The 13,495-nt window shown below is 44.0% G+C and overlaps 1 protein-coding gene across 2 annotated transcripts in view; it reads left to right on the forward strand.

Annotated features, from left to right (window-relative positions):
* Positions 1–5,791: 5,791 nt before the first annotated feature.
* ppp4r3b (protein phosphatase 4 regulatory subunit 3B) overlaps positions 5,792–13,495 on the forward strand; it is a 68,287-nt gene continuing 60,583 nt past the window's right edge. The window contains exons 1-3 of one of the 2 annotated variants that reach the window (XM_033025178.1): positions 5,793–6,302; positions 6,642–6,697; positions 7,005–7,103. In XM_033025178.1, coding sequence (XP_032881069.1) covers positions 6,161–6,302; positions 6,642–6,697; positions 7,005–7,103 — 297 coding nt within the window. In that variant the 5' untranslated portion in view covers positions 5,793–6,160. Of the gene's footprint in view, positions 6,303–6,641; positions 6,698–7,004; positions 7,104–13,495 lie in introns of both variants that reach the window. The other variant, XM_033025179.1, reaches the window with a different exon arrangement.

The following is a 13,495-nucleotide window of genomic DNA, read 5'->3' on the forward strand; positions in this document are numbered from 1 at the left end:
TGAGAAGATTACGGAGAGTCGGTTTGTCAAGGAAGACTCTCTCTAACTTCTACAGGTGAACAGTAGAGAGCATGCTGACCGGTTGCATCGTGGCTTGGTTCGGCAATTTGAGCGCCTTGGAGAGGAAAAGATTACAAAAAGTAGTAAACACTGCCCAGTCCATCATCGGCTCTGACCTTCCTTCCATCGAGGGGATTTATCGCAGTCGCTGCCTCAAAAAGGCTGGCAGTATCATCAAAGACCCACACCATCCTGGCCACACACTCATCTCCCTGCTACCTTCAGGTAGAAGGTACAGGAGCCTGAAGACTGCAACAACCAGGTTCAGGAATAGCTACTTCCCCACAGCCATCAGGCTATTAAACCTGGCTCGGACAAAACTCTGATTATTAATAACCACTTTCTGCTATTTGTACTTTATCAGTTTATTTATTCATGTGTGTATATATTTATATCATGGTATATGGACACATTTATGTTTTGTAGTAAATGCCTACTATTTTCTGTGTGCTTAAGCAAAGCAAGAATTTCATTGTCCTATACAGGGACACATGACAATAAACTCACTTGAACTTGAACTTGAACTTGAGACGCCCTCTCATCCTTCTATATTCCAGTGAATACAAGCCCAGTCGACCGATTCTTTCATCATATGTCAGTTCCGCTATCCCGGGAATTAACCTGCTGAACCTACCCTGCACTCCCTCAATAGCAATAATGTCCTTCCTCAAATTAGACCAAATTTGCACACAATATTCCAGGTGCGATCTCACCAGGGCCCTGTACAACTGCGGTAGGACCTCCTTGCTCCTAAACTCTAATCCTCTCGCGATGAAGGCTAACAGCAGAAGGCTAACAGCAGACGGAGACAGGGAGACATCGGCGGAAAATTCTCCGACAGAGACACGGCCGTGTGGGGAGATGGAAATATCGCACCGTAACTTACGTTTATAGCGGTCCCCATCGCCGACCTCACATGAACGGGAGATCGGGTCGGGACCCGAGGGAGAGAGAGACGTTGGAGACCGGGACCAGAGACACCGAGACCTTGAGACCCGGAGTCGTGCGAACTCCCGACACTGCGGGCGGGTCCCCGTTCCCAGTGAGAAACAGATGCGAAGCCAGTGCTGCCCAGCACAGCCCAGCCCAGCCATCGCTATGTGAGAGAGAGAGTCGGGTGTGTGCTGTGCTGTGTGAGAGGGACCCTGACTTTGCTGCAGCTCCACAAGGCCGTGAGTAACAGCCCGTGAAATCCGGCCCGAGGCTGGTCAACCCAACGCAAGGCCCGAACCATCGATCCAAGATGGCAGCACACGTCTCCTCCTGTCTCTAACTGTCTCTAACTGAGTGACTGAGTGATTTTTCTGTAAGTCATCTCCGTCGGGAAACCACGGAACGGATTTCTTATAGGACTCTCCCTGCACTAATGTGTGGCGTCGTTGGTTGAGGCGAAATAGTCTGGCTGCTTTTCTCCTCGATTTTCGGGATCTCAACGTAAAATGTCGCTGCTCGTGGCTGCTGTTTTCCTATTAATTTGGAGCGGCACTGGGGGAAGCCCCCACGGGACTGAAAACTCCTGTCCAGTCAACTCTACACCGGTTTTACCATGCCGGGGGACGTGCGCTTCTGGCAGTCTGCTGGGCATTAGTTTGTCACCCATGACTCTTCTGCCCCCCGCATCTATGGACTTGGCCCATCTGGTCAGCTTGATGGCCTTACAAGACAACTTTATTATTCCTTCAAGTTGCCTTCGTGACATTTTTATATTTTTAAAGATTAAAAAAGATCATTCAAGCAAATCTATAAGGTCTGATTATAGGTGTATAATTGTTCTGTTGCTGCTGATTTCAGGGAATGTTCAACCTAACCCAGGCCCAGGCTCTGCTGAGTCTGCTGTTAATTTTAACACCCCTGCTGAATTTGAATCAAGGTCTGGACTTGGTTTCATCCATTTGAATGTGTGCAGTATGATTGCTAAAATGGATATGATTCGTATCTGGGCTCATTCAACTGATGCTGATGTTATTGTCATATCTGAAACTTGGCTAAACAAAGCAGTTTTAAACAAGGATATCAACATTGACGGCTACAATGTGTATAGGACTGACCGACCCAAGAAGGGCGGAGGGGTCGCAGTCTATGTCAAATCTAAGTTTCATGTAAAGATCCGTCTCTCTACATCAGTGAGTAAGCAATTTGAACTTCTGGCTCTTGACATGGAAATCTCAAAAACTCTCCACATCACTGTCGTCGGTTGCTATAGGCCACCTTCAGCTATCAGCTGCACCTTACCATCTTTAATGGAGCTTTTATCCGGGTTGAACTTTAATAAAATTGTCCTTATTGGTGACCTAAACTGAAACTGGCTGTTACCAGCATCAGATGATTTTAAAGCATTTTGTGATTCGTTTAATTTCTTTCAGATTGTTGACAGTCCTACTAGACCTAATCTGAAATGTCCGGAAAAATCTTCTTTAATTGATCTTATCTTAACTAATGTTCCTCATAAATATTCTGCTGCTTCTGTTTTTGCCAATGACATCAGTGACCACTGTGTCATTGCAACAGTAAGAAATACAAAAGTTCCTAAAACCAAACCGCGTGTCATCATAAAGCGGGACATGAAACATTTTGTGGAGCAAGCATTTTTTCATGACCTGTTTCTCTTTGGCTGGGAGAAAATTAATGTAATTCCTTATGTTGAAAATGCCTGGAAATTCTTTTATGATGGTTTTATTGTAATTGTTAACAAGCACGCTCCTTTTAGGAAGTATAGAATAAGGGGCAGGGATAATGCATGGTTCACGTCAGAGTTATCCATTTTACTCCATGAGCGCAATGTGGCATGGTCTAAAGCCAGGAGTACTGGTCTTGGATCAGACTGGTTGCTCTTTAGGCAGCTGCGAAATGCAAGCACAGTTGCAATTAGAAAAGCCAAAGCTGATCATTTCCTTACTGAAACTTCAAATAACCTAAACAATCCGTTGAAATTCTGGAATACCATTAAATCAATAACTGGAAATTAAAATGTTATTGAGCTACCTCCATGCATTGTCAAAGACTCTACCCAAATTTATGAAAAGGCTGACATGCTTGGTTGTTTTAATGAGCATTTCATTGCCTCTGGTTCACTTTTCAACTCTCAAAACACAGCTCAAGGCTCCTCTGCTTGCTCTGATAGTAGTTGTTTTTTTGAGGGACAAGCCTTTACTTTTGACGCTGTTACACTTTCAGAGGTGCATAAGGCCCTGAGATGTTTAGACAAAAAAAAATCGGCAGGTCCAGACAACCTTGAGCCTTACTTCCTAAAGTTAACCACTGATTTTATTGCATTGCCTCTGACTTATCTTTTTAATCTATCCCTGGAGACAAACGAAATTCCCCTTATTTGGAAATCTGCCTTTGTTCTCCCACTGTTAAAAGGGGGGGACCCCACTGTGCTAAACAACTATAGGCCCATCTCCAAACTGTCTGTTTTAATTAAGGTGCTGGAATCCATTGTAAACCAACAACTGAAGGACTTTTTTATCAACAAACAGTATTTTATCTGAATTTCAATCTGGTTTTAGGAAAAAATATAGTACGTCAACAGCTGCTTTAAAAGTAGTAAATGATTTTATTGAATTTTTAGACAATAAGCAACACTGTGCAGCCCTTTTCGTTGACCTATCAAAGGCTTTCGATACTGTGGATCATGCCTTATTGTTACAAAGACTATGCAGCATCGGTTTGTCTGATCAAGCTGTCTGTTGGTTTAAAAACTATCTATCAGGCAGATCCCAGTGTGTGCGAGCAGAAGGTATTACTTCTAGCTCTCTTAATGTATCCAAGGGTGTGCCACAGGGATCGGTTCTAGGACCTTTATTATTTACTATTTATATTAATAGTCTAGATCATAAAGCTCAGAACGCAAATTTTCACTTTTATGCTGACGACACAGTGATATATTGCTCTGCGTCTACCCCAAATCAGGCTCTCTGTCAGCTCCAAACTGCTTTTAACACTGTGCAACGTAACCTGTGTGATTTAAAACTTGTTTAAATGCTGAAAAGACAAAGCTCATGCTGTTCACTAAAGCTAAATCAAAGCCCTCGGACCTCCCTCCTATCACCACTTTGCAGGGCTCTGTGATTGAATCTGTGTCTCAATATAAATATCTGGGAATTATAATTGACGATTCTCTTTTAAACCTCATATCCAACAACTTGTGAAAAAACTAAAGATAAAATTAGGTTTTTACTTTAGAAACAAATCTTGTTTTTCTTTTGAAGCCAAAAAAAGACTTGTTGCTGCAACGTTTATGTCTGTGTTGGACTATGGTGATGTTTTATATATGAATGCATCTTCAAAATGCCTACAGTCTTTGGACACGGTCTACCACGGAGCACTGAGATTTGTTACTAATTTTAAAACCCTCACGCACCACTGCTCTTTGTATGCTCAAGTTGGATGGTTTGCCCTGTCCACCCGCAGACTCCATCATTGGCATATCCTTATTTATAAGACTATCCTCGGTGTTCTTCCTTCATACCTGCAGAAGTATGTAATTCGAAAAAGCACAGGAACTTATCAGCTCCGCTCTGAGGACTTGTTCTTACTAACTGTACCTAAAGTCCGTACTGAACTGGGGAAAAGGGCATTTAGTTTTGCTGCCCCCTTCGCATGGAACCAGCTGCAGAATGAACTGAAACTTAAGGAGCTGGTTTCTATAAACAGATTTAAATCCCTTCTTAATGATGTTGAAGCGGGCTCTTCTGTCTGTACATGCTTTGTTTGATGATGTTCTGACTGTGACTCTATTTATATGTTCTCTGTTGTTTTTAAATTATTGTCTGTAACTGTGGAACTGTGCTGCTGCCTGTCTTGGCCAGGACTCTCTTGTAAAAGAGATTTTTAATCTCAATGAGACTTCTCCTGGTTAAATAAAGGTTAAATAAATAAATAAAATAAAACATGCCATTAGCTTTCTTCACTGCCTGCTGTACCTGCATGGTTACTCTCAGTGACTGATGTACTGTACAAGCACACCCACGTCTTGTTGCACCTCCCCTTTTCCTAATCTGACATCATTCAGTGTTTCGGCCCGAAACGTTGCCTATCTCCTTAGCTCCATAGATGCTGCTGCACCCGCTGAGTTTCTCCAGCATTTTTGTGTACCTTCATTCAGATAATTATCAGCCTTCCTGTTCTTGCCACCAAAATGGATAACCTGACATGTATCCACATTATACTGCATCTGCCCACTCACCCAACCTATCCAAGTCACCCTGCAGCCTCATAGCATCCTCCTCGCAGCTCTCACTGCCACCCAGCTTTGTGATCCACAAACTTGGAGATGTTACACTTAATTCCCTTGTCTAAATCGTTAATATATATTGTAAATAACTGGGGACCAGTCTGAAGGGTCTCGACCCGAAACGTCACTCATCCCTTCTCTCCAGCCTGTCCCGCTGAGTTACTCCGGCATTTCTATTTAAACTAGCATCTGCAGTTCTTTCCTACACTGCAAGTGTAAACCAGCATCTGCAGTTCCTTCCTTCCTGGAGATATGGTGGGGGTCATGTATGAAAACGGCAGAGCAAAGAACTGGAATATTTCTGCTAGTAATACAGTTCAAAGTTTAAAAGTCAGTCTGATGTGGGAGGCAAATGCCTGTGCACATGACGTGAATGGGAATCTGTACGTGCAGGACCTTTAAACACACAAATATTGAATGGGGTTCGTGCCTGGCGAGGCGGCGGTGACGTCACCAGCCTGGGCCTGGGAGCCGGGGCCCTGCGCTGGAGTGCAGGAAGCCCCGTGCGCGGAGTGATTCGCCCGGGTCGGGTTACAAGATGGCGGCCGTTGTGCAGGCTTGAAGGGAGAGGGAGGAAGGCCGGACCTGCCCAGCTTCCACAAACTACAGCAATCTAATCTTCTTTCCCTATCGCCTTCCAATATTTATTTGCAAAACAATGCCGCACGACTGTGTAGTGGCGTTTTCCGCCACTGGAAGATCACGCCGGTGACGGTTCATTTTTTTTGGTGTGTGGGGGGGGGGGGGGGGGGGGGGAGGAGGAAGGAGGTGAGAAAAAACCAAGAAGAGAAAGATCTTAGCCCCCCGTAAAAAAGACACACACGCACGGAACAAGGAGCGAGATATCAGCGGAGAGAAGGAAGCATGTCGGATACACGGAGACGGGTGAAGGTGTATACGCTGAACGAAGAGCGGCAATGGGACGACCGGGGTACGGGGCATGTGTCCTCGACCTATGTCGACCGTCTGAGTGCAATGTCCTTGTTGGTCCGGGCCGAGTCCGACGGTAAGATCAAGCCTGGGCAGCTGCCTTGTCTCTTCGACCAGGCTTTGTTTCTGCAGCCAAATTCCCTTTGTTTAAAAAAATAATCTGCATTCTTTTCTGAACCTCCCTCATTGCTCCGAAACGTACTTAAACTCTGATAGTGTGTGTGTTAAACTCTGACTGCGAAGATCTGACTGACCCCCGGGGTAAATTACGAACCAAATCTTGTCGGAAAAGTGTGCGAATGTGGCGTGCGGGGGAGGCGAGGGAGGTAGGTTTAAATGATATTTACTACAGAAGTGTGTGAAGAGGATGAGCATAAATATTTTCATTCTTTATCATTTTTATCTATCATTTTAGGTTCGCTCCTGTTAGAATCGAAAATCAATCCAAATACCGCGTACCAGAAGCAGCAGGTAAATTGTAAAAAATGTGTGACATTTAAAACAAAACTGACTGTTCACGTATTATTGATGCGACTCGTAAAAGTGGCAATACACAAATAAATATTTTACAATTTGTAAATCCTGCGGTCATTCTTAAGAAATTCTTATAACAGATTTTATTTTGTATAATTATAGGTTCCAAGGATGTATAAATCACTTTTTTTAAAAGGGGTGTTAAAAATAGGTAGTGGCCAAATTATATTTCTGGTCATGACAAATTAGTTAAAATGCTCCTTGGTGGACAATTGTGTCTGACCTTTATCTTATTGTAAAACAGGATACTTTGATTGTCTGGTCTGAAGCAGACAATTACGACTTGGCACTCAGTTTCCAAGAAAAAGCTGGATGTGATGAAATCTGGGAGAAAATTTGTCAGGTAGTGTATGCACTGCTGAATTAACTGAAATACACTACATAAAATCACATCTAGTAAATTTTAATTTTTCCCATTGAACCTTTGTGAAAGTGGAATAGTTGAATATTGTTTTTATATTGGTTGTCTGGACAATGACATTTTTTAAAAAGTATTTTAAAAACCATTACAGTTATTCATTATTGAAAAATTCTAAAGAGGGGTCTCAGCCCAAAATGTCACCTATCCATGTTCCCCAGAGATGCGGCCTGACATGCTGAATGTTCTGGCACTTTATGTTCTTTTATTCATGACTGAAAGTCCAGTTTTGAACTTCTGCTTTGAGAATAGTCTTCAGGGGTTTCCAGTGAATTAAAATAGGTCCCATATTTTGGATTTGAATTTATTCCTTGAAAGTCTGGCATATAAATGCTTGTTATTCTGTCTGTTATTTCAATCAATCGCCTATTGGTTGTAAACAAAAACTTTCATTGTTCTTTGTTATAAAAAAACATTGTTTATATTACCTTTTGTAATCACATTTGACATAATACTTTTAGCAAGACATTTCATTATCTTAAATTAATCTTGCATCTCGTTGCATGTGGTAAATAGGGAACATGATCTACTTAAATAAATACAAAATGTTGGAGACAGGTAGCATCTCTGGGCAGGAAGAATGGGTGACGTTTTGGGTGGAGACCCTTCTTCAGTGCGAAGAAGGGCCTAAACCCGAAACGTCACCCATTCCTTCTCTCCAGAGAGGCTGCCTGTTCCACTGAGTTACTCCAGCATTTTGTGTCTGTCTTGGGTGTAAACCAGCATCTGCAATTCCTTCCTACACGTGATCCACTTAAATTATTGTTTCACATTTTCTCCTTCCATTTGGTTTCTCTTTAGCTTTGCTGACATGTTTCTCTTTTGGTTCGGAAATTGTAGTTACGTGATGGTGAGAGATGCCAATAATACAGTTTACGTTGGGCTTCTGTTGCCCTGTCACATCCATTCCATTTCTTGTACTCCCTATGCCTGCGCCTTTTCCTCACATTCTTTTTCTCATATGCCCAATTCTCTCCATTTCCATGAACTGTAATTATTCTTTGTAAACATTACAGCTCTGCAGTGTACTTCAGCTTGAACAGAGAGGAGTGTCTTCTGCAATTTGTGAATTGAAGGCAATCTAGACTGAGGAGTTAGCAAAAGTTATGCTTCTAACATCTGTTTATGTTCTGGAGCAAAAGTGTCTGTTAGTGACCATTTCTTAGAGTCATATAGTATGGAAACAGGCCCTTCGGACCATCTTGCCGACACCGACCAGCATGTCCCATCTACACTACTCCCGCCTGCCTGCATTTGAGCCACATGCCTCAACTTATTCTATCCACTTACCCGTCTAAATGTTTCTTAAACGTTGCGATAGTACCTGTCTCATTACCTCATCCGGCAGCTCCTTCTGTGTACTCACCACCTTTTGTGTGTAAAAAAGGAAGTTACCCATCAGGTTCCTATTAAATCTCTCCCACCTCCCCCCACCTTCAACCGATGTCCTTTGGTTCACGATTTCCCTACTCTGGGCAAGAGACTCTGTGAATCTACCCGTTCTATTCCTCTCATGATTTTGTACACCTCAAAGATTACCCCCTGAGATCACTCCGGCCGGCGCTCCAAGGTATAGAGTCCTAGCCTGCTCAACCAGTCCCTATAGCTCAGACCCTTGAGTCCTGGTAACATTCTCATAAATCTTCTCTCCAACCTTTCCAGCTTGACAAAATCTTTCCAATAACATGATGCCCAAAACACAATACTCAAAGTAACCTCACCAGTGCAACATGACCCCCCCCCCCCCCCCCCCCCCCAATTTCTATACTCAATACTCTGATTGATGAAGGCCATAGTGCCTAAAGCCTTTACTCCAGCATTTTGTGTCTACCTGCACTCCTAGATCGCTCTGCTCTACATTCTACAGACTCCTACCATTCACTGTGTAGATCCTGCCCTTGTTGGACTTCCCAAATGTAACACCTCACATTTCTCTATATTAAATTCCATCAACCATTCCTCAGCCCACCTGCGCAACCGATCAAGATCCTGCTGCACTTTTTGACAACCATCTTCACTATCTACAATACCACCCACTATCCCAAATTGGCCCCTGTCCATCTAGATGCATGTATAATTTATCCCTGTATAGTAACTTTCCGACCACCGATGTTAGGCCTACAGGCCTGTAGTTTCCAGGATTTTCCCGACACCTCTTCTGGAATAGAGGCACATTTGTCATCCTCCAATCTTCTGGCACCTCTCCAGTAATTAATGACTACTCATAAATCTCAGTTAGGGCACCTGCAATTTCCCTGCAATCTTGATTATTTTAGGTAATACGGTTTCTTCCTGAAAACCTCTTGTGAGTTTTAGGCACACTGCATCGTTAATTGATGTTCTAGTAAATACGCCTCTAGTTTTTTAAATTCCTCTAGTTTAAATTACAGCAAGGAAACAGGCCCTTTGGCCCACAAAGTCTGTGCCAACCAGCAATCCCTGCACACTAGCACTATCCAACACACAATAGGGACAATTTGCAATTATACCAAGCCAATTATCCTACAAACCTATACGTCTTTGGAGTGTGGGAGGAAATCGGCTATCCCTGAGAAAGCCTAAATAGGTCACGTACAAACTCCGTACAGACAACACCCGTAGTCAGGATCAAACCTGCGTCTCTGGCGCTGTAAGGCAGCAACTCTACTGCTGTGCCACCGTGCCGCCCAAAAGTTAGTAAATTTGCATCTTACCTTTGCTTGGATACTCTTTGTGTCGTCAAATTTCTTGGTAGGTTCTTATTGTAGTCCTCAGTTAATGTTCTATGTTGAATAGTGGTTAGAATATGAATATACCAAATATGATTATCTTCATATGAATATATATTTGTGGTTGAAGTTCTTGTATAAGAAAGTTGCATGCCAAGTTTTGTCTGCCATTTCAAATACATTTAATTTTGCAAGTGCAGTTGTAGTTTAAGAATTTCATTTGTAGTGTGCCATTAGAAATTACAGTTTAAAGATTGGCCCTGTGCTGTGAGTGAACTATAATTAAGCTGCTCCTCTATTTTCGGCAGAGATCCTAACTGATGAATACCCTTTTCCATCTAAGCAGTAATTAATCATAGCCTAACATTTGAAATGCAAAATAGACCAGTTTTATTCATTCTTGTCTTACCAAAGACATTGTGCTCTAAGTTATTGGCCTTCATAGTTTTAAAGAAAATGCTTGTTAGTGCTGGTCTATTGTAGTTAGATTTTAAAGGGGAAAAAAACCCATGCATAGCATGTAACAATTACAAAAACTGTTGGCCAGCACAGTTGCTCAGCAATTAACCATGTTATATCCAGCGCCTCGGTTTAGGGTGCTGCTGTACTTGGAGCTTGCCAGGAATCCTTGCTCACTGTTGCTGTAGGCATACAGTTTGCAGGTTTCCCCCCCGATTTCACACCTTTTATTTGGATGCTCCAGTTTCCTCTTCTCTTGAAGATGTGTAGGTAGGTAGATTAATTGGCCATTGTAAAAATCATCTGGTGTAATTATGTGGCAGAATTTATGAGTGTGGGGAAAATATGTTACAGGGGAAATTAGTGAGGGGATGGGATTGCTCTATGAGCTGATGCAGGGGGAACTGAATGGCTTCCTATTTTATAAAGAAACATGGGAAAAAATTAAATCATTTCATCACAGATATTCTAGGCTGTCAATGATTTGCTATAGCTGAATGTGTCCCTATTACATTTGATTGAAATTCTTGAAAGGATGCTTGTCTATATGTGTCTAATTCATGTAACAAGGATGTGCCACATTTTGTTTTTGTCTGATCACTCATAACATACCATCAAAGCATTTACAGTATGTTGCAAGGAAATTATTTTCCAGGCAAAGTTATTTAAGATTATTCCAGGAAGTAGTAGTTTTTCATTGTTACCATTTTCTCAGGTCCCATAGTTATAGGAACCTCTACCCAGGAGATGTTTTCATATTCTCTGTACCTTTAGTTCCCAACTTATTGGACATTTGTTTCTGCTTGTGATGCACTGTGCATCACGGAAAGGTTGTAATGAAGGTGATGACAAATCGTTGAGAGCTTAAAGCATCATCAACAAATGCAGCTTGAGTAGTGATTGTGAGACATGGTCTGAGATTAGTACTGTCCAGGCCCAGTATAGCTTGACCTCTATTGCCTTGTTGGGTCTCATTGCCCGGTCAAACTGGGAATCCATGACTTTATGGCACCTCTCTTTTATTTTGGAAAGATTGGATGCACGGGCTCCATTGCACTCTACCTTCCAATTTTGAGTCGGCAGCAAATACAAAAGTAGCCCAATGCATGACAATGGTAAAAAGGTGGCAAATGCAAGTAGTGCAGATGAGTGAAATCTGCAGGAACAGAGATGGTTTCACCCCAAGCTGGAGACCCTGTTCTTCCCAAGCTGACACCTGCCTCTGTGCTGGAGTTGCACTTGGACACCCTATTCTAGAAATAAATTTCACCACTAACTTGGCATGGTCCATTAATTAATTAAAATAATAAATAGTATCAAATATAGGTTATTAAAAGTTGAACTGTATTAATTTTAACAGTAATTTATGTGTAACATATAGTTACAAATTAAAAATGCAGAATACAGGTGCACAACCTTTTATCCGAAGATCCAAATAACGAAAACCTCCGAATAGCGGACATTTTTTCGGTCCTTGAAGAAAGGTCCTTGAAAACGTTCACCGAGGGCGGCCCGCAGAGGTGACAGCGGAACCTCCGGTCGGTCCTCGAAGAAAGGGGAACTAAATCCCCATTCATAAAAGAGAAGGTGAGGGTATATTGCGCGGGAGGGTTAATAATTAACAATATGCTGCTGCCTGCCCGCTGAGTTAAAAAGTTCCCACGGTAGCACGATACAGTGTATCGTGAGTCTTGCGTGGGAACTTTTTAACTCAGCGGGCAGGCAGCAGCAGATTGTCGCTCCCTTCAGTTTCACCCCACCTACACCCCTCTGCTTCCCGGCCATGTGTGTGACCCCTTCCCTCCCCTCTCCAGCTCCCCGCCCATTGCACCGCCGCGGGGGCTATGCACGGTCTTCATGTCGGCGACGCTAGCAGGTCAGTGCCAATCACCGGAGACGTCAGGACCAACGGGACACCGACCCCCAGGCCCACTGCAAGCACGGAGATCCCAGAGACCCACAGCCTGCAGCAGCCCAGCCCCGTTCCAACTCCAGAGGAAAACTGCAAACTGGCCGGAGACATCAGGACCACCAGAAGCCGCTCCCCGATGGGCCGCTACGGCGACAAGTGGCAGTTCGCCCACAGCCCCCTCATCGGGACACCGACCCCCAGGCCCACTGCAAGCACGGAGATCCCAGATCAGCAACTCCAGCCCAGCCCCGTTCCAACTCCAGAGGAACACACTCCCCGTAGGGGCAGAAGCTGATGGTGTGCAAGGTACGTCTTGTTCTTGGGGTCGCGAACTGCCACTTGTCGCCGTAGCGGCCCATCGGGGAGCGGATTCCTCTGGAGTTGGAGGGGGAGGGGGGTATTGTGCTGTTTGATCGCCCCCTGCTATCCCAGGGACAGGGAGACAGGACGTTCACCGAGGGCGGCCCGCAGAGGTGACAGCGGAACCTCCGGTCGGTCCTCGAAGAAAGGGGAACTAAATCCCCATTCATAAAAGAGAAGTGGAGGGTACATTGTGCGGGAGAGTAGGAATCCCAAGACAAAGTTGAGTGAGCGTTCACCGAGGGTGGCCCGCAGAGGTGACAGCGGAACCTCTGGTCGGTCCTGGAAGAAAGGGGAACTAAATCCCCTTCATAAAAGAGAAGTGGAGGGTATATTGCCCGGGAGGGTATATCGCCTACCTGGAAGAAACCGGACATTTTTCCCAGGATGTCGTCTGCACACCAAAGCTCACCAAAGCTCACGTTTGGCGCCAAACGCACGTCGCCTCTGCTGCACACGGATATAAGAGTGTGAAAATGTCGCCTTAGGCCGCCTAAGGGCATGTAGCCCCGCTAGGGTGACATGAGTGCGAGAGGTGATTCAATGCTGCGGTCACATTTATAAATTCAGGAATTCATTCAACACACTGCATTTCATACAGACATTTATTCTGCAAGAAAAAACTACATTGAAGACTCAAACTCGCGACCGAGGAACTGCCGGGATCAAGGCGCAAACTCGCGACCTTGCGGATATGAGCCGAGCACTCTACCACTGAAGGTACACAAAATTGCTGGGGAAACTCAGCGGGTGCAGCAGCATCTATGGAGCGAAGGAAATAGGCGACGTTTCGGGCCGAAACCCTGAAGAAGGGTTTCGGCCCGAAACGTCGCCTATTTCCTTCGCTCCATAGATGCTGCTGCACCCGCTGAGTTTCC

The sequence above is a fragment of the Amblyraja radiata genome, chromosome 8 (assembly GCF_010909765.2).
Source record: "Amblyraja radiata isolate CabotCenter1 chromosome 8, sAmbRad1.1.pri, whole genome shotgun sequence".
Lineage (NCBI taxonomy): Eukaryota > Metazoa > Chordata > Chondrichthyes > Rajiformes > Rajidae > Amblyraja > Amblyraja radiata.